Below are 27,496 nucleotides of genomic sequence, written 5' to 3'. Positions count from 1 at the left end.
GCCTCCATTTAAACTGTCGTTCGGGTAGTTGGTTTGGGGGAGGAGATGAAACAAGGATGGGGAATGAAGTTGGTCGTGCCCTTTCAAAGAAACTATCGGGGCATTTGCCTGAAGTGATTTAGGGAAATCACGGAAAACCTAAATCAGGACGGGCGGATGCAGGTTTGAACAGTTATACTCCTGAATGTGAGTGCAATGTGCTGATGAGTGCATAAACTCTTGCCAAAGTCATTTTATATTTTAAAAGCTGCACGTATCAGCATAGAAATGTGCTATTGACAAATGTTCTACTAACATTAGCTACTGATACAGGCGTTTTGCTTATGCAAAAGGCTTTGAAGAAATATGATGCTTAGATGGAATGTCAGTCAGTACACAGTTCCACTGAATGGCAGTTTAAAGAATATGAAGTTATACTTTCTATCCAATATCCAAGACACAGAGAAAAGCCGTGACCATATGATGGCCATTACCTACATTACTCTTTTCACAAAGTATATGGAGAAAAGTTTATGGCCCAATGACTCCATTAGCCATGGAAGGGATGCAGAAATGAACCTACTTTTACAACACTTTGAGCAGGGGTGCACAAACCATGGGTAGCGTGTGTGTGGGCCCTTGTAGAAATAGTACCTTTGAGCTCAATCGAGGCAGGGGGATCCCAATTTGAAATAATTTGTCACCTCTCAGCACGAACTTTGAACTCAAGGCCCTTACAGTGAAGGGTTTGTGGCCCATGCTACAGCAAGTCTGTACATCCCTGCCTTAAGAGTGATGTAATACTGTTCTCTGGTGATATTATTTGTTAAGAATTTCAATGAAGAATGGCAAGAAATTCTGAAATGTCCAACAAAACTACTTTGAGAAGTATGCTTCATGAAGCAATATAAAGACTAACTGAAAATTAAGAGCGAAATGGGATCACTGACAAGAACATCAAGCTGTTGTCCATAAGGACTATTTAAGAATGAACTGCTTCTAGAAGGCTACTGATTCAGGAGTATCTGTGTAATGTTGTCTTATGCTGCTGATGAAGAAACTTGGCATAGCATGCAATTCTGGATTACTGTCTTATATGACACAAAATTGGCGTGACTTTTTCTTTGGTGACATTTGGAGGGATTTAGGAACAGTATCAGGATTGTAAGATCGGACTAATTTGAGTTATATTGCTTCTCTGAAGCTATTCTTAAAAAACAAATCTTAGTCCTTTCAAAACACACAAACTGTTTTTTTGACTGTCGAGACCATTATAAAAAGTGGTAAATCAGCAATTCTAGGAAAAGGATATAGTGATACATACTGTAAAGATGGCCTGTTGAGTTGCAAACAGGTGCAACGAAAAGATTGTTATACATTATGGCTTTCACCCAAGCCTTCTTCACCAAAGAAAACAAACAAAAATTCACACATGCAACTGCACCTTATGCATGCATGATGGAGGCTTTGGCCAAAACCTATAATGTCTTTTCGTTGTGCCTGCCTGTAACTCAGCAGGTCATCTTTATGGTGAGTATCCTTTTCCTAATATTGTTGATATTACAACTTGGAGTTTCCATTGTTTAAAAAGTGGTAAGTCATGCAATACAGTATGACAAATGAATAACACTTAACGTAGCCTGCAACAAATATTGAGACAATTCCACATAATTAAGAAATCTCCAGCATCTTTTCTTTGTTTTACATATGGATATGATCCAAAACTTCATTTTAGTGCTACAATGTACAATTCACACATCCTATAAAATGTTTCCTATATTTTGTATAGTTTTTCGCCTCCCATGTAAAATTCAGTATTGTTTCTTCAGTACTGTTAGGCACTAAAAATGATCAGTTCTGTTGATCTGGATGAAGTTAAGGAAAACTGCAGTAGGCCATTAAGAGCAACCCAGACGGTGACACTCAAAATTTTTTCCAACTTTGAAACTCAATGGAACAATTGATTTGTATTAAATGAATGTTACTTTGAAGGAGATTTGACAATTATCTAAGTCAAATTAAATAAAACTACTTTTTGTTTACATTCTGTTTATTCTTGGGTCCCCTTTGGTGTGAATTTGATGAACTTCTTATATCATTGAAACAGGCTGTGAACACCATATCTCACTCATTAAATGGAAACAGGCATTTGCACAGAAGTTTATTGTTTGAATTATATAAATGTTACTACTAGTACTTTTGGTGCCTGCAGTCTTTTTTATTTCTAGTTTTTAATATTTTCTCTGTGTGATTAAGTCATATACATTACAATAGTGTTGGCTGGTCACTAGAAAATAAGTCTCACATGATTTGCTGATAAAATATACAGTGGAAAACTTTTTCACTTTTTTTTATCTGTACATAACCTTAAGCTCTAACTTACAATGGTAAAATGCAAGATCTCAAAACTGTCACATTACGTAGAAGTTCTCAGAGGTCGTTTGTTATAGATGCCATTAACATCGTCACTGTCATCTAAGGTACTGAGATCAGGTGGATCTCCAAAACCAGAATCATCAAATCGAGGTGTTCTTGGTCCTGGATTTGGGCTGTTTCCCACTGGAAGAGGTGTCCTTGATGCTGATCCGAGCAATAGGGGATCATCGTATCGGCGAGACACAAGAGTAAAGTCACGATGTGCGGATACCAGTTTCTGTAGGCGTGAGATAATTTCATAGTCTGGCACAGGGAGATCCAAACCCAGGAGTTTGCTGACTGATGATCGGAAGCTCTGTAACTGTAGATACAATACTTCAAATTTGTTTTATTATTTTCCTAAAATTTTATTAACTATTTCTTATTTTCCTAATATTTTATTAACTAATCTATAGTGAAAGCGGCATTTTCAACTAAAACTACGACTGTGACCACTTACCACCACCACACCACCAGTAGCTGCTGCGCTGCTACTACTACTGATACTACTACGATGATGCAGTATGAATTCTGTAACAGTTGCTGCTGGTCCTATTATACATGCTCCAAATATTTCCACTCTTACCAACTGGCAATGCTGGAACAGCCTCTCCATGGGGACACGGTTTCTGTCTTCCAAAAAAATTAATATACACTGAATGCTATGACTCTCATTTGCTTGTGAAGTATTTGGTGAAATGGTCAAATAGACATCACCACACAAGCACAAATCTAGAAAAATCAATGCTGTATGTTCAGTGTGCACCCTCAAGTAACACTGCAGGCAGATATAGCAGAATGGTACGAATGGCTAGTTTGTTTCGTGGTGAACTCTCTCTTGCTGTTGGAGAAAGGATAAATACCACTCCAATTAGAGGGTAATAAAAATTTGCAGTGGACAAGTTTTTACCACTAGAAACCATATCTGTCATCTGTTACCTCAATTAGTATCCATATTTTCTTTCTGTCATGGAGTCTGTCATCTATCTTCATTTGAGTTCCTATGTTAAACTGCAAATTTGTAAAATTAGTGCAGTGGGGGTTACTGGCAAGAATGATAATTCACAGTAGTAGTAGTAGTAGTAGTAGTACTAATTATTATTTCATGGTTGGTTGGTGTGGGGAGTAATAGGACCAAATTACGGGGTCATCAGTCCCTTTTCCCAAAAGGAGTCAGGGGAAAATAAAAGACTTAAAACTAACTCGGAACCACACTGAAGAAGAAAACAAAAGAAGCTAATAAAAGGGTAAATGTACACTAAAAGGAAAGAGTAGTGGAAGATATTAAAATAATATAGCAGATGGCATGGGCTGGCTGGCAAAAATTAAAAAGGATGAGCCAGCTACCCTGCAAAACACTAAAATCTCCAGCCTAAAAGACAAAGCTAAAGGAATACAGATAGGGAGAAGATGAACACTAAGGCAAACAAGTAGCAAAGAAATATTGAGGAAGAGTGAAAATGGAGGGAGGATGAAGGCCTGGGGGAGAAGGCCAGGCACCCACCCTCAGATTATGTGATAAAAACCCCACTCACAAACAAAATGTAAAACTAAAGCAGCCGTTGAGGCATTGTTGCCCGCACCATAGGCAGATTGCCAGGAAGGTTAAACTTCCACCACAGTGCGGCTAAAATCGGACAGTCCAACAAGATGTGGATGACAGTCCAAGTCTGGCCTAAATAAATCACTTAACGTTTGAATTGTGCTGTTCATTTTTTGTAAAAAATTAATGTAGTGTGTCTTCTTTTGTCATACACACTTAAGTCCAACAAAATCAGTGAGGTACTGATTTAGTATCCCTTATACCATGTTCATAGTATAGCGGATTTTTCTGCCTAATAGCATATTTATGTATGGGATACTTGTCAGTCTGCTTATTTGTTTTTGAGGCTTGTGAGCACTTTAATTATTTGTCTTTGAGACACAATTTCATCATGGTTTGGAGTCTACATTAAACAGCAGGTCTCCTTTTAACTGGATGGGTAAGCTTTGCACAGAATTTCAAGCTTTTGAAAGGAGTTTTTTCGTTGAATTTCAAGAGGAAAAGAAAAGGTGTAGAAACCTGTTGGTCAAATATTTGAATGGAGTGAAAACAAGATTCCCAATAAATTTCACAACTGATTATTTGTCTGAATTTTCATAGCCAGACAAAGTGTGGAAAATGGACAAATTGCATATTGAACTGACCAGTGTGAAGTCGAATTTTACAAAAAGGAAGTTTGTTTCAAAATAATCAAGGAAATTAAGATAAAAATATTAATTTGTTGAAAGACAAATTACACAATGATTTTTGTCTGAATTATCATAGCCAAACAAGGAGTGAGAAAATCACAAATGGGGCATCAAATTGGTCAATGTGAGGTCTAGCTTTGAAAAGAAAAATTAATTGCTTGAAAGTAATCAGGTTAATTAAGGAAAAAATTAGTGATTTGATGAAAAATAATATTTATAGCTACATAGCTAGCAGATGCTGCTAGCTATGTAAATGGAAAAATTCACCTGTGCAAAGCCTAGCTTTTTTGTGCATAAACAGTTGCAATGGTGTGATATTTAACTGTTAAAAAGGCTTCCTTTGAATCACGTATTAAATTTAGGAAATTTTGAGAACAGATGACAATAGAAAGACGTCAAAAAGTTCATCTGTGCAAGGTCTAACTTTTCCTAATGTACAAAGTTGCATTTGTGAGATATTTTAACTGTCAAACTGGCTCACTTCAAATCAGGCACTAAACTCAGGACTTTTGAGAACAGAAGGTGGTAAGAAATCAGATGAAATGTCAAAAAGATCCTGCTTTCTGGAAAAGAAAAACCGCCAAATGTTTGGTGAAATGATTTGTCCAAAAGTAAGGAATAAATCAGATTAGAGGAACATTTGATACACTTTTGAATGATGCTCGAAATGTGTACAGCAAATGAGGTGCTGATAGAGAATTTAAAGTTGAGTCTTAAATTCAGAATATTAGCATTTGAAAGAATGTAAGAGGCAGATTATGTAGACCACACAGTCTGCTGTTGTGTGGCACTGACAAATTTCTATCATCTTTACCTAAATGGGTAAAAATTTTTTCAATAGAGATTTATTCAAATATCAGGAAACACGAAGAACATCCTCAATATTCTCAATTTCCACCTCAGTGGCTGTATATGATTTTGAGCGTCATTTCAAGGCGTGCCTAATGCTGCTCTATTTTATTAATTTTTTTTATTTTCAAGTTCAGTTCAGAAAGCATGAAACTTATTTTATATAATGGTGTGCATTAAGCGCATGGCACAAAAAACTCTACTAACACAGTTTTTCTTGGAGCGTATCTTTAAGATTGTAGACTCTGTTGTTCTTCATGTGGAACCAGAAGTCAAAATATCAAGGATTTATAGTTGTGAAACTTTTTCTGTCTTCTATCACAATGTCTTCTCCGTAACCACATGAGCTATCATATTGTAATTAATCTGTAGTCAAACATCACAGCAAACTGGCCAATCAAGAGATAACAGATTGCTTACCGAACTTTCTCTTCGCTGACAATCCAGCAGGCTTTGCTTCGTACTGGACAGCTCATCTCGTAGCAACTGTACCTGGTGGTCATTCAGAGATCGTTCTTGCTCAGCAGACTGACTTGTTGCTCGAACCTGTTACAAAGAGTAGCATAATGTTCAAATCTATGTCTATACAGGGGGATCTCCTAAAAGTCCTGAGGCATACTTTTTCTGGTGTTTTGGCAGATTCTGTTTTTGCAGTGTGTAGTTGGAAACAGGCAAAAGAAGTAATGCGCATCATATCTTTCACGTGATGCCCAGTGTCGATGGAACATATTGGTTTGTTTCCAATTAAAAACAAAATGATATTTAAAGCAGAATTCTATGTGCCCATTCAACAGAGTGGCCCAAAATTTAGTCTAGTGTGATATTTGTTTTATCAATATGTATTAAGAGGTGCAGTAAAACATGAAGAATAACCAGTACTCCAGCAATGACAGCACTTCTGTGGTCTGCACTGATCACTACTACCATGCAGCAGTGCTGCTCATTTGTTACTGGAGTACTTGTTATTCTTTGTGTTTTAGTGTACCTGTCAATCATTGGCATTTGCAAGGGGCTGGGGGGCACTTGCTCCCTCCTGGAATCTGAAGCTCACGCTTTTTATGGATTACAGAATTTCCACCAATGACTATCTGTGACTCAACAAAACTTTCAGATTTAGCTAAGACTTTCACTTCCTAGTACAGCTCTTATCAAGCTGCAGAAAGGAACCTATCAAGCACCCTCACATACTGATTCCCAGCAGAACATAAATATGGAAGCAGTATACGTGCCTGTCATCCATTCCCAATTTCCTCAAGGATTCCACCACCCATTTCTGCACACAAAGAAGATTCATTTTGGCTTGCTGATTCTATCTTCAGTTATATGTGTCAGAGCTATTATAGTAGACTTTGTATAACACGGCCATCTAGATGTCTACAGTTATACTTAATCGAATGAATTCAGCTCCGATGATGAGGTGAAAGAAGAGGTTCATATCTTTCTGAACAGCATGGCAGTGAGCTGGTATGACATGGGCATGCAAAAACTGCCACAGCGTCTACAAAAATGCATTGACAGAAAAGGTTATTATGTCGAAAAATAGCTAAATGTTCAAGCTATACACTGATGATGCAAACCATTGTAGAAATAAACAGGTCTATGGATATGAATCTCAATGCGGCACAAATTTTCTTTCAACATTACATGTTCATTAAATTGGAAGTTCTGTGTTTCAAAACATTACATGTCATCACTTGATTTCATTCATTTCAGTGAAGTTAATTCAAGAGAGAGTTTCTAAATCCCTCTTAATATACTTGTGGCTTAATACACACTTGGAGTTAGTCTACAGGACCCATTATTTAGTATGAAGAGATCACAAAAGTCCTTCGGAAAAGAAACTTTTGCATCTTAAGTCTGAATTAAGTCAAAAGAAGATACAAAAAATATGGCTACCAGGTGGCATTAAAAGGCAGGGCCAAAAGGTAACCGAAATAATAACTTTCAGAAGTTGAAGCTCCACTATTTTTATCAAAAGAACATTTCAGTCAAGAAAATTATGAAACACAATTAGTGGCCAGTATTTAATTCTGCTGCTAGTTACCTGTAAAAATACACAAAGTACGGTTCCTTCCTTGGGGAGAAGAGTGGGGTAGGTCAGGGATGTTTGAAAATAAAGGGCAAGTCACTTGGGCCCAGGGTGAGATGGTCCCACCTCTTAAGACACAGGGAGACAGAGGTGCAGTGAGAGGCATCATGGAGTAGAAAATCAGAGATTGTACACTGATAAGCACTGAGCCAGCTTCAGAGTGATAAGTAAAGACAGGTTATGAGAAAGAGAAATGAATGATGCAACAAACAAGTAGGAGGAAAAGGAGTGAAAGGAAAAAATGAGTAAGGAGAATGAAGAATAAAAAGTAATAAAATCAAACACTCCCTTCCCATGGCCAAGGCATCTTCGCCAAATGTATCTGCTCCACCACTGAATTCCTCAATACGTTCACCAGTGATGTTTTCCAGGCTTTCCTCTCTCAAAACTACCTCACAAATCTTATTCACAAACAAATCCCTCTCACCCTGTTACTAATACAGCTTCCACTTAAATAAGCTCGGAACACTATCTTGTTACCAGTACCATTCTTAACGTATTTATACATTTGCCTGCCATAGACATGACTTTCTGAAGTCAAGCCTCTCTCTAATATCCGCCCACAACACACACTTCCTGTTGGCCTCCTAACCTCTATAAAACCTAGTCAAGCCGTATAACATTCTCAAGCCATTATCTCCACCCTGTGCCCCCTCACTACCACATACTCCAGTCCCACCACTGGTAAATCCAACAATATCAAGGGCAGAGCATTGTCCAAAACCACACATCTTGTTTATCGACTGAATTAACTCTTCACTGCACATTGCTTTTATAGGAATTACCACCACTAAACTGGCCATGTACATGAATGGGCAAAGAAAGAAAGACTGCATCCAGTACCCAGTTGCTGAACACTTTCCACTGCATGACTCAAGGGACCTGGAACTATTTTGATCCTCCCACCAATTTTTGTTTCCTTGAACTCCAGAAATGGGAATTTGTGTTATTACAACACATGCTCGCATCTCTACACCCTCCTGGACTTAACAATCATCAACGCAGCCCCCCCCCCCCCCTCTTTTTTTCATCACAATGTTATGTTGATGAACAGTCTGTGGAGAGTAACAACAGTATTTCTTTTGCCATCTGAATCTTGGGATACTGTAGCAACAATATTTTCACTCTCACGAGATGGGAACAGGATCTCCAACAAGCCCTTTGCTCCTGCCAATCATTTCATTTTGGTAGTTTATAAGAAGGAAGCATTTGTTACATTTCTGCTCTTAATTTTGGCCTTAGTTTATTTCATTATCTTCTCCTCTAAACATTTATTACTCTCATTTTCTATTTGCCTTCAATTTCAGATTTTTTTGCTGTTAAGTTTTTTTCCCCTTACAACAGGCTACAGGGCACTTATTTTTCCCTGCAGTGTGTCATATTTTGTTTTCCATTCCTAGAAATAATAACTGAAGTTAGAGAGCACGAGCTTTTTTTAATTTGTGGGTTTCTTCTTGCCGTGTCCACAATCACATAGTACACAGTGAATATCCACAGAGGGTGCCAAGTAAGCACTCTTCATACCAGGCATCTCAACATTCTGATATGTCACAGTCTAGATGGTATTCATTCACTGGAACTGATTTACGCTTTCTCCATGAGACCTTCAAATAGTTGACTACAACTGCCACTAGTTATGTCAGCAGCCACAGAGGACACTGTTCACTGGCTATTCTTTCCTCTTCCGCAAAATAGAGCACAGATAGACATCATTCCACTGGTTGTGAATAAATAGAGGTTCACCAAACACAACTGTTCCTGTTCCAGCTTGCAGAGCAACAGTTCCAGTGTACCTGCCAGTGCATATCAACAGGTGCCAGGTGTTACAGCCACGTGCTATAAATGAAGATCGTTGGACTGTAAATGCCTAGTGTCAAGTGATATTTAGAACTAGTAGTCCAAACTGAACATCTATAGCTTAAACAATGGAAAATCCAGGATGGACTGTAACAATATTATGAAAAGGATAGTTGTTACTCACCATAATGAGAGTTGCAGATAGGTACAACAAAAAGACTGTCGAAAAGTGAGCTTTTGGACACAAACACACCCCACGACCACAGTCTCCGGCAGCTGAAGCCAGTCTGTGAGCGGCGGTGCACCATGGGAGAGGCAACCAGGTGGTGGGGGTAAGCAAGGAAGCTTGGGTGAGGAAGGATAGCACGGCAGGGTGGAGGATAGTAAAGTGCTGTTTGTGGGAGTGCGCAGGGACAATACGGAGAAAGGATGGGGCAACCAGGTGCAGGGTTAGATGGAGGACAGGGGAGAGAGGTAGTATAATAGGAGAGAAGTATGAAAGACTTGGGTAACAGAAGAAATATTGAGTTTAATTGATCAAAGGAGAAAATATAAAAATGCAGTAAATGAAGCAGGCAAAAAGGAAACAAAATGAGATTGACAGGAAGTGCAAAACTGCTAAGCAGGGATGGCTAGAGGAGAAATGTAAGGATGTAGAGGCTTATCTCACTAGGGGTAAGATAGATACTGCCTACAGGAAAATTAAAGTGACCTTTGAAGAAACGAGAACCACTTGTATGAATATCAAGAGCTCAGATGGAAACCCAGTTCTAAGCAAAGAAGGGAAAGCAGAAAGGTGGAAGGAGTATATAGAGGGTCTATACAAGGGCGATGTACTTGAGGACAATATTATGGAAATGGAAGAGGATGTAGATGAAGATGAAATGGGAGATACGATACTGCGTGAAGAGTTTGACAGAGCACTGAAAGACCTGAGTCGAAACGAGGCCCCGGGAGTAGACAACATTCCATTAGAACTACTGACAGCCTTGGGAGAGCCAGTCATGACAAAACTCTACCATCTGGTGAGCACGATGTATGAGACAGGCGAAATACCCTCAGACTTCAAGAAGAATATGATAATTCCAATCCCAAAGAAAGCAGGTGTTGACAGATGTGGAAATTACTGAACTATCAGTTTAATAAGTCACAGCTGCAAAATACTAATGCGAATTCTCTACAGGTGAATGGAAAAACTGGTAGAAGTCTACCTTGGGGAAGATCAGTTTGGGTTCCGTAGAAATGTTGGAATACGTGAGGCAATACTGATCTTACGCCTCATCTTAGAAGAAAGATGAAGGAAAGGCAAACCTACATTTCTAGCATTTGTAGACTTAGAGGAAGGTTTTGACAATGTTGACTGGAATACTCTCTTTCAAATTCTAAAGATGGCAGGGGTAAAATACAGGGAGTGAGAGGCTATTTACAATTTGTACAGAAAGCAGATGGCGAGGGGCATGAAAGGGAAGCAGCGGTTGGGAAGGGAGTGAGACAGGGTTGTAGCCTCTCCCCGATGTCATTTAGTCTGTATATTGAGCAAGTAGTAAAGGAAATGAAAGAAAATTTCGGAGTAGGAGAAGAAATAAAAACTTTGAGGTTCGCTGATGTCATTGTAATTCTGTCAGTGACAGCAAAGGATTTGGAAGAGCAGTTGAACGGAATGGACAGTGTCTTGAAAGGAGGATATAAGATGAACTTCAACAAAAGCAAAACGAGGGTAGTGGAATGTAGTGTAATTAAGTCGGGTGATGCTGAGGGAATTAGATTAGGAAATGAGACACTTAAAGTAGTAAAGGAGTTTTGCTATTTGGGGAGCAAAATAACTGATGATGGTCGAAGTAGAGAGGATATAAAATGTAGACTGGCAATGGCAAGGAAAGCATTTCTGAAGAAGAGAAATTTGTTAACATTGAGTATAGATTTAAGTGTCAGGAAGCTGCTTCTGAAAGTATTTGTATGGAGTGTAGCCATGTATGGAAGTGAAACATGGACGATAAATAGTTTGGACAAGAAGAGAATAGAAGCTTTCAAAATGTGGTGCTACAGAAGAATGCTGACGATTAGATGGGTAGATCATGTAACTAATGAGGAGGTATTGAATAGAATAGGGGAGAAGAGAAGTTTGTGGCACAACTTGACAAGAAGTAGGGACCGGTTGGTAGTGCATGTTCTGAGGCATCAAGGGATCACAAATTTAGCATTGGAGGGCAGTGTGGAGGGTAAAAATCGTAGAGGGAGACCAAGAGATGAATACACTAAGCAGATTCAGAATGATGTAGGTTGCAGTAAGTACTGGGAGATGAAGAAGCTTGCACAGGATAGAGTAGCATGGAGAGCTGCATCAAAGCAGTCTCAGGACTGAAGACCACAACAACAACAACAACAACAACAATGAAAGACTGGGTGTATTGGTGGTGTAGAGGGCTGTGTTGTGCTGGAATGGGAACAGAGAAGGGGCCTGATTTCTTAACCTTGAACCGTGCCTCACCATCATTCCCCACAACTCTCAACATGTAAACTAACCTTACGTCTGCAGCAAGAACCGCAATACACCACCCAAAAACTGATCCCAACCTTATAATCCTACATGCTGACAAAGGCTCCATTAATGTTGTTTTGAACCGCAAGGATTACCTGGCAGAAGGACTCCATCATCTGTCAGATTAATCCACCTACAAACCCTTCCACAGTGGCCCAATTCCAGAAATCCAGCAGGATCTCCATTCTTTCCTCAAATCCTTACGTCTATCCCAGAACCTCTCTCCAGAATCTATATCTCTGCTCACCCCTACCACTACTCACACTCCTACCTTCCATTATTCCCTAAAATCCATAAACCCGGTCACCCAGTATGCCCCATTGTGGGCGGTTACTGTGCCTCCACTGAGAGAATCTCCACTATTGTAGACCAAAACCTTCAGCCTTTTACCCGCAACCTTCCCTCCTATAAAAGATACCAACTATTTCCTCCATCAGCTCTCCACAGTTCCTGTTCCTCTACTGCACAGTGCCCTGCTCATCACTGCTGATGCCATCTCATTTGACTCTTAACATCCTTAATGACCATGGCTTTACTGCTGTTAAACACTACCTTTCCCAACACCTGACAGATTCCAAACCAAGAACCTCCTTCCTAGTTGCCATGACCAACTGTATCCTCTCCAACTACTTCTCCTTTCAAGGCATCACCTACAAACAAATCCAGGGGTATGGCTATGGGCACCCACATGGCATTATCCTATGCCAACATATTCATGGGCCATATAGAGGAATCCTTTCTGTTGTTGTCATTTTCAGTCCAAAGACTGTGTTGATGCAATTCTTTGTGCTACTCCATCCTGTGCAAGCCTCTTCATCTCCAAATAACTACTGCAACCTACATCCTTCTGAATCTGCTTAGTGTATTCATCTCTTGGTCTCCCTCTATGATTTTTACCCTCCACACTTCCCTCCAGTAGTAAACTGGTGATCCCTTGATGTCTCAGAAGGAGTCCTACCAATCAATCCTTTCTTCTAGTCAAGTTGGACCCCAAATTCCTCTTCTCCCCACTTCTGTTCCGTACCTCCTCATTAGTTCTGTGATCTACACATCAAATCTTCAGCATTCTTATGTAGCACTACATTTCGAAAGCTTCTATTCTCTTCTTGTCTAAACTATTTATCGTCCATGTTTCCCTTCCATACATTGCTATAGTTCAAACAAATACTTTAAGAAAAGACTTCCTGTCACTTAACTCAATACTCAATGTTAACAAATTTCTCTTCTTGAGAAACACTTTCCTTGCCATCAACGGTCCACATTTGTATCCTCTCTATTTCGACCATCATCAGTTATTTTGCTGCCAAAGTAACCAAACTCATTTCCTACTTATGTGTCTCATTTCCTAATCTGATTCCTTCAGTGTCACCTTATTTAATTCAACTACCTTCCATTATCCTCATTTTGGTTTTGTTGATATTCATCTTATATCCTCCTCCTGAGACACTGTCCATACTGGTCAACAGCTCTTCCAAGTCCTTTGCTGTCTCTGACAGAATTACAATGTCATTGACACACCTCAAGGTTTCTTTGCCCTGGATTTTAATTCCTACTCCAAATTTTCTTTTGTTTCCTTTATTGCTTGCTCAATGTACAGACTGAATAACATCAGGGATACACTACAACCCTGTCTCACTCCCTTCTCAACCACTGCTTCTTTTTCATGCCCCTCGACTCTCATAACTGTCATCTGGTTTCTGTACAAATTGTAAATAGGCGTTTGCTCCCTGTGTTTTATCTCTGCCACCCTCAGAATTTGAAAGCGGGTATTGAGTCAACATTGTCAAAAGCTTTCTCTAAGTCTACAAACACATAAATGTAGGTTTGTCTTTCCTTAACCTCTCTTCTAAGGTAAGTCTTAGGGTCAGTATTGCCTCACGTGTTCCTACTTTTCTACAGAATCCAAACTGATCTTCTCTGAGGTTGGCTTTTACCAGTTTTTCCATTTGTCTATATAGAATTCGTGTTAGTATTTTGCAACCATGACTTATAAAAACTCGTAGTTCAGTAATTCTCACACCTGTCGGCACATGCTTTCTTTGAAATTGGAGTTGTTATGTTGTTCTTGAAATCTGAGGGTATTTCACCTGTCTCATACTTCTCGCTTACCAGATGGAAGGATTTTGTCATGGCTCATTCTCTCAAAGTAATCAGTAGTTTTAACGGAACGTTGTCTACTCCCGGGGCCTCGTTTCTACTTAGGTCTTTCAGTGCTCTGTCAAATTCTTCAGTATCATATCTACCATCTTATCTTCATCTATGTCCTTTTCTATTTACTACATAATATTGCCCTCAAGTACATCGCCCTTGTATAGACCCTCTAGATACTCCTTCCACCTTTTTGCTTTCCCTTCTTTGCTTAGGACTGGTTTTCCATCTGAGCTCTGGATATTCATATTGGCGGTTCTCTTTTCTCCAAAGGTCTCTCTAATTTTCCTGTAGGTGGCATCTATCTTACCCCTAGTGATATATGGTTCTGCATCCTTAAATTTGTCCTTGAGCCATTCCTTCTTTACCATTTTGCACTTCCTATTGGAGATGTTTGTATTCCTTTTTGCCTGCTTCATTTAATGCACTTTTACATTTTCTCCTTTCATCAATTAAATTCAGTATTTCTACTAGCCCCCGTCTTTTTACATCCTTGATCCTCCGCTCCCTTCACTATTTCATCTCTCACAGCTACCCATTCTTCTTTTACTGTATTCCTTTCTCCTGTTCTTGGCAATGGTTCCCTAACACTCCCTCTGAAACTCTCTACAACCTCTGGTTGTTCAGTTTATCCAGGTCCCATATCCTAATTCCTACCTTTTTGCAGTTTCTTCAATTTCAGTCTACAGTTCGTAACCAATAAATTGTGGCCAGAGTCCACATCTGCCTCTGGAAATGTCTTACAATTTAAAACTTAGTTCCTACACCTTTATCTTACCATTAACTAATCAATCTGAAAATTTCTAGTGTCTCCAGGCCTCTTCCACATATGCACCTTCTTTCATGATTCTTAAATCAAGTACAGGGTGTACATAAAGCCTGGGAACACTTTCAATTATTTATTGCACAAGAATGAAACATTATACAGATATCATACATGTGTCATTTTGTGTGTGTGTGTGTAGCGCTGGCACGTCGATAGACACACAAACAAACACAAACATACACACAAAATTCTAGCTTTCACAACCAACGGTTGCCTCGTCAGGAAAGAGGGAAAAATGAAAGGATTTGGGTTTTAAGAGAGAGGGTAAGGAGTCATTCCAATCCCGGGAGCGGAAAGACTTACCTTAGGGGAAAAAAGGACGGGTATACACTCGAACACACACACATATCCATCCACACATATACAGGCACAAGCATATGTTTGTGTGTCTATCGACCTGCCAGCGCTTTTGTTTGGTAAGTCTCATCATCTTTCTTTTTTTTATATATATATATATATATATATTTAAAAAGAAAGATGATGAGACTTACCAAACAAAAGCGCTGGCAGGTCGATAGACACACAAACAAACACAAACATACACACAAAATCTAGCTTTCGCAACCAATGGTTGCCTCGTCAGGAAAGAGGGAAGGAGAGGGAAAGACAAAAGGATTTGGGTTTTAAGGGAGAGGGTAAGGAGTCATTCCAGTCCCGGGAGCGGAAAGACTTACCTTAGGGGGAAAAAAGGACAGGTATACACTCGCACACACACACATATCCATCCTCATATACACAGACACAAGCAGACATTTGTAAAGGCAAAGAGTTGGATGTACAAAGGCAAAGATGATGTTGAAAGACAGGTGAGGTACGAGCGGCGGCAAATTGAGATTAGAAATTAGCGGAGATTGAGGCCTGGCGGATAGCGAGAAGAGAGGATATGCTGAAGGGCAAGTTCCCATCTCCGGAGTTCTGACAGGTTGGTGTTAGTGGGAAGTATCCAGATAACCCGGACGGTGTAACACTGTGCCAAGATGTGCTGGCCGTGCACCAAGGCATGTTTAGCCACAGGGTGATCCTCATTACCAACAAACACTGTCTGCCTGTGTCCATTCATGCGAATGGACAGTTTGTTGCTGGTCATTCCCACATAGAACGCTTCACAGTGTAGACAGGTCAGTTGGTAAATCACGTGGGTGCTTTCACACGTGGCTCTGCCTTTGATCGTGTACACCTTCCGGGTTACAGGACTGGAATAGGTGGTGGTGGGAGGGTGCATGGGACAGGTTTTACACCGGGGGCGGTTACAGGGGTAGGAGCCAGAGGGTAGGGAAGGTGGTCTGGGGATTTCATAGGGATGAACTAAGAGGTTGCGAAGGTTAGGTGGACGGCGGAAAGACACTCTTGGTGGAGTGGGGAGGATTTCATGAAGGATGGATCTCATTTCAGGGCAGGATTTGAGGAAGTCGTATCCCTGCTGGAGAGCCACATTCAGAATCTGATCCAGTCCCGGAAAGTATCCTGTCACAAGTGGGGCACTTTTGGGGTTCTTCTGTGGAAGGTTCCGGGTTTGAGGAGATGAGGAAGTGGCTCTGGTTATTTGCTTCTGTACCAGGTCGGGAGGGTAGTTACGGGATGCAAAAGCTGTTTTCAGGTTGTTGGTGTAATGGTTCAAGGATTCCGGACTGGAGCAGATTCGTTTGCCACGAAGACCTAGGCTGTAGGGAAGGGACCGTTTGATGTGGAATGGGTGGCAGCTGTCATAATGGAGGTACTGTTGCTTGTTGGTGGGTTTGATGTGGACGGACGTGTGAAGCTGGCAATTGGACAGGTGGAGGTCAACGTCAAGGAAAGTGGCATGGGATTTGGAGTAGGACCAGGTGAATCTGATGGAACCAAAGGAGTTGAGGTTGGAGAGGAAATTCTGGAGATCTTCTTCACTGTGAGTCCAGATCATGAAAATGTCATCAATAAATCTGTACCAAACTTCGGGTTGGCAGGCCTGGGTAACCAAGAAGGCTTCCTCTAAGCGACCCATGAATAGGTTGGCATACGAGGGGGCCATCCTGGTACCCATGGCTGTTCCCTTTAATTGTTGGTATGTCTGGCCTTCAAAAGTGAAGAAGTTGTGGGTCAGGATGAAGCTGGCTAAGGTAATGAGGAAAGAGGTTTTAGGTAGGGCGGCAGGTGATCGGCGTGAAAGGAAGTGCTCCATCGCAGCGAGGCCCTGGACATGCGGAATATTTGTGTATAAGGAAGTGGCATCAATGGTTACAAGGATGGTTTCCGGGGGTAACAGACTGGGTAGGGATTCCAGGCGTTCAAGAAAGTGGTTGGTGTCTTTGATGAAGGATGGGAGACTGCATGTAATGGGTTGAAGGTGTTGATCTACGTAGGCAGAGATGCGTTCGGTGGGGGCTTGGTAACCAGCTACAATGGGACGGCCGGGATGATTGGGTTTGTGAATTTTGGGAAGAAGGTAGAAGGTAGGGGTGCGGGGTGTTGGTGGGGTCAGGAGGTTGATGGAGTCGGGTGAAAGGTTTTGTAGGGGGCCTAAGGTTCTGAGGATTCCTTGAAGCTCCGCCTGGACATCAGGAATGGGATTGCCTTGGCAAACTTTGTAAGTAGTGTTGTCTGAAAGCTGACGCAGTCCCTCAGTCACATACTCCCGACGATCAAGTACCACAGTTGTGGAACCCTTGTCAGCCGGAAGACTGACGATGGATCGGTCAGCCTTCAGATCACGGATAGCCTGGGCTTCAGCAGTGGTGATGTTGGGAGTAGGATTAAGGTTTTTTAAGAAGGATTGAGAGGCAAGGCTGGAAGTCAGAAATTCCACCACTGCTGAAGCCCAGGCTATCCGTGATCTGAAGGCTGACCGATCCATCGTCATTCTTCCGGCTGACAAGGGTTCCACAACTGTGGTACTTGATCGTCGGGAGTATGTGACTGAGGGACTGCGTCAGCTTTCAGACAACACTACTTACAAAGTTTGCCAAGGCAATCCCATTCCTGATGTCCAGGCGGAGCTTCAAGGAATCCTCAGAACCTTAGGCCCCCTACAAAACCTTTCACCCGACTCCATCAACCTCCTGACCCCACCAACACCCCGCACCCCTACCTTCTACCTTCTTCCCAAAATTCACAAACCCAATCATCCCGGCCGTCCCATTGTAGCTGGTTACCAAGCCCCCACCGAACGCATCTCTGCCTACGTAGATCAACACCTTCAACCCATTACATGCAGTCTCCCATCCTTCATCAAAGACACCAACCACTTTCTTGAACGCCTGGAATCCCTACCCAGTCTGTTACCCCCGGAAACCATCCTTGTAACCATTGATGCCACTTCCTTATACACAAATATTCCGCATGTCCAGGGCCTCGCTGCGATGGAGCACTTCCTTTCACGCCGATCACCTGCCGCCCTACCTAAAACCTCTTTCCTCATTACCTTAGCCAGCTTCATCCTGACCCACAACTTCTTCACTTTTGAAGGCCAGACATACCAACAATTAAAGGGAACAGCCATGGGTACCAGGATGGCCCCCTCGTATGCCAACCTATTCATGGGTCGCTTAGAGGAAGCCTTCTTGGTTACCCAGGCCTGCCAACCCGAAGTTTGGTACAGATTTATTGATGACATTTTCATGATCTGGACTCACAGTGAAGAAGATCTCCAGAATTTCCTCTCCAACCTCAACTCCTTTGGTTCCATCAGATTCACCTGGTCCTACTCCAAATCCCATGCCACTTTCCTTGACGTTGACCTCCACCTGTCCAATTGCCAGCTTCACACGTCCGTCCACATCAAACCCACCAACAAGCAACAGTACCTCCATTATGACAGCTGCCACCCATTCCACATCAAACGGTCCCTTCCCTACAGCCTAGGTCTTCGTGGCAAACGAATCTGCTCCAGTCCGGAATCCTTGAACCATTACACCAACAACCTGAAAACAGCTTTTGCATCCCGTAACTACCCTCCCGACCTGGTACAGAAGCAAATAACCAGAGCCACTTCCTCATCTCCTCAAACCCGGAACCTTCCACAGAAGAACCCCAAAAGTGCCCCACTTGTGACAGGATACTTTCCGGGACTGGATCAGATTCTGAATGTGGCTCTCCAGCAGGGATACGACTTCCTCAAATCCTGCCCTGAAATGAGATCCATCCTTCATGAAATCCTCCCCACTCCACCAAGAGTGTCTTTCCGCCGTCCACCTAACCTTCGCAACCTCTTAGTTCATCCCTATGAAATCCCCAGACCACCTTCCCTACCCTCTGGCTCCTACCCCTGTAACCGCCCCCGGTGTAAAACCTGTCCCATGCACCCTCCCACCACCACCTATTCCAGTCCTGTAACCCGGAAGGTGTACACGATCAAAGGCAGAGCCACGTGTGAAAGCACCCACGTGATTTACCAACTGACCTGTCTACACTGTGAAGCGTTCTATGTGGGAATGACCAGCAACAAACTGTCCATTCGCATGAATGGACACAGGCAGACAGTGTTTGTTGGTAATGAGGATCACCCTGTGGCTAAACATGCCTTGGTGCACGGCCAGCACATCTTGGCACAGTGTTACACCGTCCGGGTTATCTGGATACTTCCCACTAACACCAACCTGTCAGAACTCCGGAGATGGGAACTTGCCCTTCAGCATATCCTCTCTTCTCGCTATCCGCCAGGCCTCAATCTCCGCTAATTTCTAATCTCAATTTGCCGCCGCTCGTACCTCACCTGTCTTTCAACATCATCTTTGCCTTTGTACATCCAACTCTTTGCCTTTACAAATGTCTGCTTGTGTCTGTGTATATGAGGATGGATATGTGTGTGTGTGCGAGTGTATACCTGTCCTTTTTTCCCCCTAAGGTAAGTCTTTCCGCTCCCGGGACTGGAATGACTCCTTACCCTCTCCCTTAAAACCCAAATCCTTTTGTCTTTCCCTCTCCTTCCCTCTTTCCTGACGAGGCAACCATTGGTTGCGAAAGCTAGATTTTGTGTGTATGTTTGTGTTTGTTTGTGTGTCTATCGACCTGCCAGCGCTTTTGTTTGGTAAGTCTCATCATCTTTCTTTTTAAATATATTTTTCCCACGTGGAACGTTTCCCTCTATTATATATATATATATATATATATATATATATATATATAAAGAAAGATGATGAGACTTACCAAACAAAAGCGCTGGCAGGTCGATAGACACACAAACAAACGCAAACATACACACAAAATTCTGGCTTTCGCAACCAACGGTTGCCTCGTCAGGAAAGAGGGAGGGAAGATATATATATATGTGTGTGTGCTAGTCACAAACATGGCGAGTTTAGGTGCGGAGTGAGCTTCCAATCACCAGATCTCACTCTGTGTGACTTTTTTCTGTGGGGACACATTAAAGATCTGATGTATGTACTGCCTCTACCACGTAATGTAGCAGAGCTCCGGGAGAATACGGCAAGCCACAGTCGACAATACCATGCTGGGACGGGTATGGCAAGAATTCGATTACCATATTGATGTCTGCTTGGTCACTCAGAGTTCGTGTATTGAATGTGTGTAAAAAAAAAAAAAATCTTTCAGATTTTCTCTTCTAAATGCAGTATGTATGACATCTGTACAATGTTTAGTTCTTGTGCAGTAAATGATTGAAAGTGTTCCTGGACTTTATGTACACCCTGTATTACCTACGGTTAAGTTACGTTATGTGCAAAATTCTACCAGGCAGCTTCTTCCTCTTTCATTCCTTACCAGTCCATATTCACCTACTATTTATCCTTCTCTTTCATTTCCTACTGTCAAATCCCAGTCCCCCATGGCTATTAAATTTTCATCTTCCCTAACTATCTGAATAATTTCTTTTATCTTATCATGCATTTCTTCATCATCTGCAGAGCTAGTTGGCATATAAACTTGTACTACTGTGGTAGGCATGGGCTTCTTGTCTATCTTGCTACAATTACGTGTTCACTATGCTGTTCATAGTAGCTTATCCGCATTCCTATTTTTTTTTTTTTTTTTTTATTTTTTATTTTTTTTTTTTTTTTTTACCTACTACTGCATTACTCCTATTTGATTCTGTAATTTATAACCCTGTGTCCACCTGACCAGAAGTCCTGTTCCTCCACCACCAAACGTAACTAATTCCCACTGCATCTAACTTTAACCTATCCATTTCCCTTTTTAAATTTTCTAACCTGCCTGTCTGATTAAGGGATCTGACATTCCATGCTCCGATCTGTAGAACACCAGTTTTGTTTCTCCTCATAATGCCATCCTCCTGTGTAGTCCCTGAATGGGGGACTATTTTACCTCCAGAATATTTTACCCAAGAGAATGCCATTACTATTTAACCATACAGTAAAGCTTCATGTCCTCGGGAAAAATTATAGCCGTAGTTTCCCCTTGCTTTCAGCCATTCACAGTACCAGCACAGTAATGCTGTTCTGGTTGATGTTACAAGGCCAGTTCAATCACCCAGATTTTAGTCCCTGCAAATACTGAAAAGGCTGCTGCCCTTCGTCAGGAACAATAGATTTGTCTGGTCTCTCAACAGATACTCCTCCGTTGTGGTTGCACCTGCGGTGCAGCTATCTGTATCGTTGAGGCACGCAAGCCTCCCAACCAACGGCAAGGTCCATGGTTCACATGAGGAACACCCAGAATCCGAAACCCTCATCCAGTTCAGATTCATTGATGCCACCTTCGTGATTTGGATAGAGGGTGAGGACATTTTATCCACACTCCTCCAGGCAACACCTTCTCTCCCATTCACTTCACCTGGCCCTACTCAACCCAAAAAGGTACCTTCCTCAATGTCGGTGGCAACATCAGTACCTCTGTTCAAAGTAAACCTTCCAACCAACATCAATACCTCCACTCTGACAGCTGCCACCCATTCCATACCAAGAAGTCCCTTCCATACAGCCTATCCACATGTGGCCATCACATCTGTAGTGATGAGAGTCCCTCTCGGAATACACTGAGGGTCTTACTGAGGCCTTCACAGCCCATAATTACCCTTCCAACTTCTAACAAAAACAGATTTCCTATGCCCTATCTTTCCTGTCACCCACCACCTCCCAAAGTCCCACTGTCTGGCCACAGAGGATCATTCCCATAGTGACTCAGTACCACGCATGACTAGAGAAACTGAATTACATTCTCCGCTAGGGGTTCGACTACGTCTTGTGGTGCCCTTAAATGAGAAATGTCCTACCCACTATCCTTCCCACCTTTCCCACAGTGGTATTCCATCGCTCACTGAACCTACACAATATCTTTGTCCATTTCTATACAACAACTGCTCCCAAACCCTTGCCTCATGGCTCATATCACTGTAATAGACCTAGACACAAGACCTGTCCCATATATCATCTCACCACCAGCTACTCCGGTTCAGGCAAACTCACGTATCCCATCAGAGGCACTGCTACCTGTAAAATCAGTCGTGATCTATAAGTTAAGCTGCAACTGCTGTGCTGCATTATGTGTGGGGCATGACAACCAACGAGCTGTCTGTCCACATGAATGGCTACTGACAAATTGTGGAATGAAACAGCTGGACTTCCCTGTTACTGAGTACTCAACCCAACACAATGTTCTTCATTTCAATGACTGTTACACAACCTCTACCATCTGGATCCCTCCCACCAACACCAGCTTTTCTGAATTGCACAGGTGGGAACTCACCCTACAATACACCCACGTTCCTGTAACCCTCCTGGACTCAACCTTAATTAGTCATTGTCCTACCCATTGGCCTCTTTCCTGTTCCCATTTCAGCACTATGTAGCCCTCTGGTTTGATCAGTGTACAGGACATGAATTACACTGCTAGGCATCAACCAGTGTTCAAAACCAAGTATTTCATTATGTATAAACTCTTTTTAATAACTGTTTATTACTTGTCACTTTGCTTTGTTCATATAATGAGAGTTGTACCAAAACTAAGGTTCCCATATTTTTTACAAATAGAAAACATTGTTTATTGTTATTAATTTATACATCGTTGAAAAGCTTACACTTTTGTCTATTTTTCAACATAGTCTCCATTTTTTTTTTACACACTGGACCCTTCCTGACCACTACATGTATGACCACTATCCAGTTCCTCACGTAAATGATATAGATTCGATCCTTATTGGAAAGAAACTATTCTCTGAAGTTGATCTACTGAAATCATATTACCAAATCCCACTAACTGAAAGTGATATGGAAAACAGTGCTGTTATCACAGCTCCTGGACTTTATGAATTCAATTTCATGCCACTTGGCCTCAGGAATGCACCCAGTACCTTTCAGAGATTTAATAAGCAAGTTTTGAGAAACTTAGATTTCTGTTTTGATTATACAGATGACATACTGACAGGTTTTAGCTCTCCAGAAGAATGCATTCAACATTTAACTATCCTTTTTGAATGACTGAACAATTTTGATTTAAGGATTAATGTTAGAAAATCTGTGTTTGGAGTTAAGAAATTAACTTTTTAGGTCATGTGATTACTCCAGAAGGTACCCAACCAGACCAAAAACAAGTGCAAGCAATAAATAATTTAAAATGCCCAGGAACTGCCTCATAATTATGTTGTTTGCTTAGCATACTGAATTTTTACTGAAGGCATTCAGAATATACTGCAAAACTTCAAGCTACCCTAAAGATTATTTGAAGAAAACGAAGAAAAATTACAATAGAAGCATTCAGTGGACAGAAGATACAGTAAAGCAGTTCAAGAACTGCAAAATGGACTTTGTAAATGCAGCCCTTTTAACATTCCTTAATGTAAACAATGAACTTGCATTATTTGCAGACATTTATGATGTTTGCACCTGGTGCAGTGCTGCAATAACAAGAAGAAGGAATATGAAAAGCAACTGGTTTCTACTCTAAATAGTTCTCACCACCCAGAAGAAATATTCGTCATATAATAGGGAACTTCCCAGTATGTACATGACAATAAGATTTTAAATAACTGCTTGAAGGATGATCATCTGCAGTATGATCATTGACCATGCTCCTATGATGCATGCTTTTAAACAACAAAATGATAAAGTAAACCCTATCCAGTTGTGTTACCTGCAGTTCATGTCACAATTTACAGTAGATATAATTTACAATAGATATCAGACATACTTCTGGAAAAGAAAATACTGTGTCTGATAACCTATCCAGGCTGGAAGAAACAGTACCAACTGATTACATGAAGATAGCAGTTGTTCAAGTGAGTAACAAACAGTTCCAGAAACTTTGGTGTAGCCCTTGTACCTCATGGAAGTTTACACAACATTAAATCCCTGATGGAAGATTATTATGATGCAGTGTATCAACATTCATCCTTGTATTCCTCACCAAGTTCGATATTCAGATTTTCAGCTTTACCATAGTATGACACATCCTGGTATTAAGTCTTCTATGAAGTTACTCACATGCAGATTTATTTGGTCAACCATCACAAGCTATCCAAAAATGGGCAAACTAATACATAGCATGCCAAAAGTGACTAGACATACTAAATCTGCTGTTGCCCAGTTTCCAAGTACAGAGAGACGATCCAAAGTGACACACATCAACCTGATTGACCTGTTGCCTCCCTCAGATGAATGCATTATATTGATTAATGGGCATTTATCAGTTCAGTAACTGGACAGAAGTAATTTCACTGCACAATGTTCATGTGAGAACAGTGGCGTGAGCATTTTATAACTTCTGAATCACTATACTTGGAGTACCTAACCATGTAGCGACTGAACAAGGAGCACAGTTCATCCAGAGCTTTTCCATGCATTAGCTCAAATTTGAGGTTCTAAATCAACACAAGCTATGGCATACCATCCACAATAAAATGGGGAAATAGACGTATTCCATCAAACATTGAAGGCAACAATCAGAGCAGATAGTAATAGTAAATGGAGTGACATTGTTCCTACAGTTCTCCTAGAACCGTGTAGCTGTGTGAGAGAAGAAAGTAACTCATCAGCTGCTGCGGTGTTGTAAGGCACAGCTTTAATGTTGATTCGTGATTTCACTGTAAGGTCAGAAAACAAACAAACATTTTCTTCTCAGTTACACCAACATACAGATAAACTGGGCCCTTCAGAATGTTCCCACAAGATACAGGAAACACAATTCATTAGTAAAGATCTGCATAGAATGACTCATGTATTTGTGAGGAATGACAAAGTCAAAGCCATCTAGCACCTAAGAAAGACCTCTACGATGTCCTGGAGGGAAGAACAAAATATTTCACTTTAACAGAACACTTTACTTGTGAGTGAGTTACCCACATCTCAAAGAGTGTCACAAAAGAAAGATATATGATTTGTCTGAGTTGTGAAATTCGCCAAAAAGTATAAATAATTAACTTAATGAAAAGAAGACATTTCAATTTGAAGACAGGTACAATCAAAAGACACTTGCATAAAGCTTTCAGGGGCTGAAAGCTTACTTAATTAGCCATCTTTTTGTTCTGCTTGTCTGCGACCCAACATTTCCACTGATTGGGAGTAGCAAACTCTCCTTTTCATAATATTGTCATTATTCCATCATGGATTTTCCATTGTTTAAATAATTAACTTAAACACTGAGGAGGATCTGTAGGGTTATGTTTATATTCATAACCTACAATTCTGTAAATAGTTCTTCTTTGTGTTGACTTTATTTTTCTCTGAAAACAAATGATATTTGAAATGCTCACTGTAAGAGTAAGTCTGGATACCAATTGTTTTGTTTGGGGTGTGTGATCTCTGTCTTTGTAAGAAATGAAATCTTTTCAAATAATATTTTGAATTTAAATTAATGTGTTTAGTGTCTAGTTGTGCAACATGACTGACATGCTGTTCTTTGTTTTAGTTGTAACTTGCAGAAATTATAATAAGTGTAGCTTAGTATTTGTAGTGTGCATATTATTTACTATGAATGGTGTACATTTCCTGTGTATAATTTGGCACCTAACTACTCCTTTCACTGCTTACAAAAATGAGAACAAACCAGCACTCGGAGATTACTGAAAGTTATTGCCAAAACTGTACATCAAAAACATACCAGTGTGGTGTGATTTCCCTCAGTGGATGTGTGTTAACAGAGAAATTGAGCACGACAGCTTCAAGCTTCAGAAACTGTGTAAAAAATTACATCATGTGGACCTACTACATATAAGCAAAATGAAGTGTGAAAAACATACCAGGCACGGACTCCACTTTAACAGAAATGGGAAGCTGAAGTTAGCGAACCATATAATGGAGCTTTGTAATGAACTGCATAAAACCATGAACCCAATCATCCTAGATAATAATCAAAATGTATTTTTAGGCACAGGAAGCAATGTGAAAGTGTCAAACTAACACCCTGGATTTGAAAGAATCCTGTTCACATGGTTAGGAAACCAGCTTGGAAGTGAGTAAATTGTCACTGCAGTGCTGTGTGGAAGACCTGTTCAATAGTTTCACAGATTCAGAGTCCCCTATCATAAGGGGTTATGTAGTGTGTAGAATGAAAGGTAAACAAATGAGATCGGTACCCCTTAGGATAATGTGAGTAATTGTGCTGCAGTGTCTTAGAAATAGCTCAATTTGCTACAAGCAGTTGTGGATTAGTAATTACAGAACATGAACTGAAAGTCAACAAAATTAAGTATCACAAAGTAGATGGTTATGAATTAACAGATGATTACTGCAGCAATAACACAAGGGAAGCGTGGTGGCAGTATTTGTTAATGATCATCTTACACTTAAGTAATCACATATACTGGACAATACACTAAAGAAAGAACAATTGAAATGGCTGGTGCTGTGGTCCACTTAAGCACCCAGTCAAGTGGATTATCTAAACATGAGTTATTGTAGTGTAGTGCCCACCAAATACTGATGTGTTTAAACAGGGCAAATAGCCCCACTGATATTAGTACAGTTGCAGAGCTAAAGACTGATGCAAACTCTTGTACTATAACGTACATGAAACTAAAAGATATGTTAAATTCATATAATCTCACAAATATAGTAAGCTCTGACACTAGAGCAACAGAGTCAAGCTCTAGTAAAATAAATTATCCTATAAATTCCATAAATGATGTTCCTCAGTTGTTGATGTTCACCTGATAAAATAAATTATGCAATAGCCAACAACAATGTTAAAGACACTGTCAACTGCCAAAGTGCTGATTTTCATTACTCAGGTCACTTTTGTCAGTTGTTAGAGTACTTAAGCTGTGTAGCACAAAAAGCAACTAAAATAATGGAGAATAAATGGATTCTGAGTAGCACAAACATTAACACCTTCAATAAGCAATAAATGAAATTCCTTAAGTGTAAGGTGCTCATTAACAAAAATTGCCACCACACCTCCCTTGTTGCTTGCAGTAACCATATGCTAATTCATAACCATCTAATTTATGATACTCAATTGTGTTGAGTTTCAGTTCATGTTCTGTAACTAATGGGTGTGGTGAATGCTCATCCACAAATACTTGTAGCAAATTGAGTTAGTTCTAAGACACTGCGGCACAATTATCACATTATCCTAAGAGGTACTGATCTAATTTGTTTACCTTTCATTCTACACTCCTGGAAATGGAAAAAAGAACACATTGACACCGGTGTGTCAGACTCACCATACTTGCTCCGGACACTGCGAGAGGGCTGTACAAGCAATGATCACACACATGGCACAGTGGACACACCAGGAA

General features: G+C 40.8%; 1 protein-coding gene across 1 annotated transcript in view; it reads right to left on the bottom strand.

Annotated features, from left to right (window-relative positions):
* Positions 1-2,340: 2,340 nt before the first annotated feature.
* The window catches only part of LOC126092889 (coiled-coil domain-containing protein 170), a 380,321-nt gene continuing 355,165 nt past the window's right edge, over positions 2,341-27,496 (bottom strand). Inside the window, exons 14-15 of the mRNA XM_049908619.1 lie at positions 5,896-6,021; positions 2,341-2,716 (exon numbers count right to left, since the gene is read on the bottom strand). Coding sequence (XP_049764576.1) covers positions 2,396-2,716; positions 5,896-6,021 — 447 coding nt within the window. The 3' untranslated portion in view covers positions 2,341-2,395. The remainder of the gene's footprint in view (positions 2,717-5,895; positions 6,022-27,496) is intronic.

This window comes from Schistocerca cancellata, chromosome 7 (genome assembly GCF_023864275.1).
Source record: "Schistocerca cancellata isolate TAMUIC-IGC-003103 chromosome 7, iqSchCanc2.1, whole genome shotgun sequence".
Lineage (NCBI taxonomy): Eukaryota > Metazoa > Arthropoda > Insecta > Orthoptera > Acrididae > Schistocerca > Schistocerca cancellata.
The sequence above is the reverse complement of the archived record's forward strand: the minus strand, read 5'-3'. Positions and strand labels throughout refer to the sequence as shown.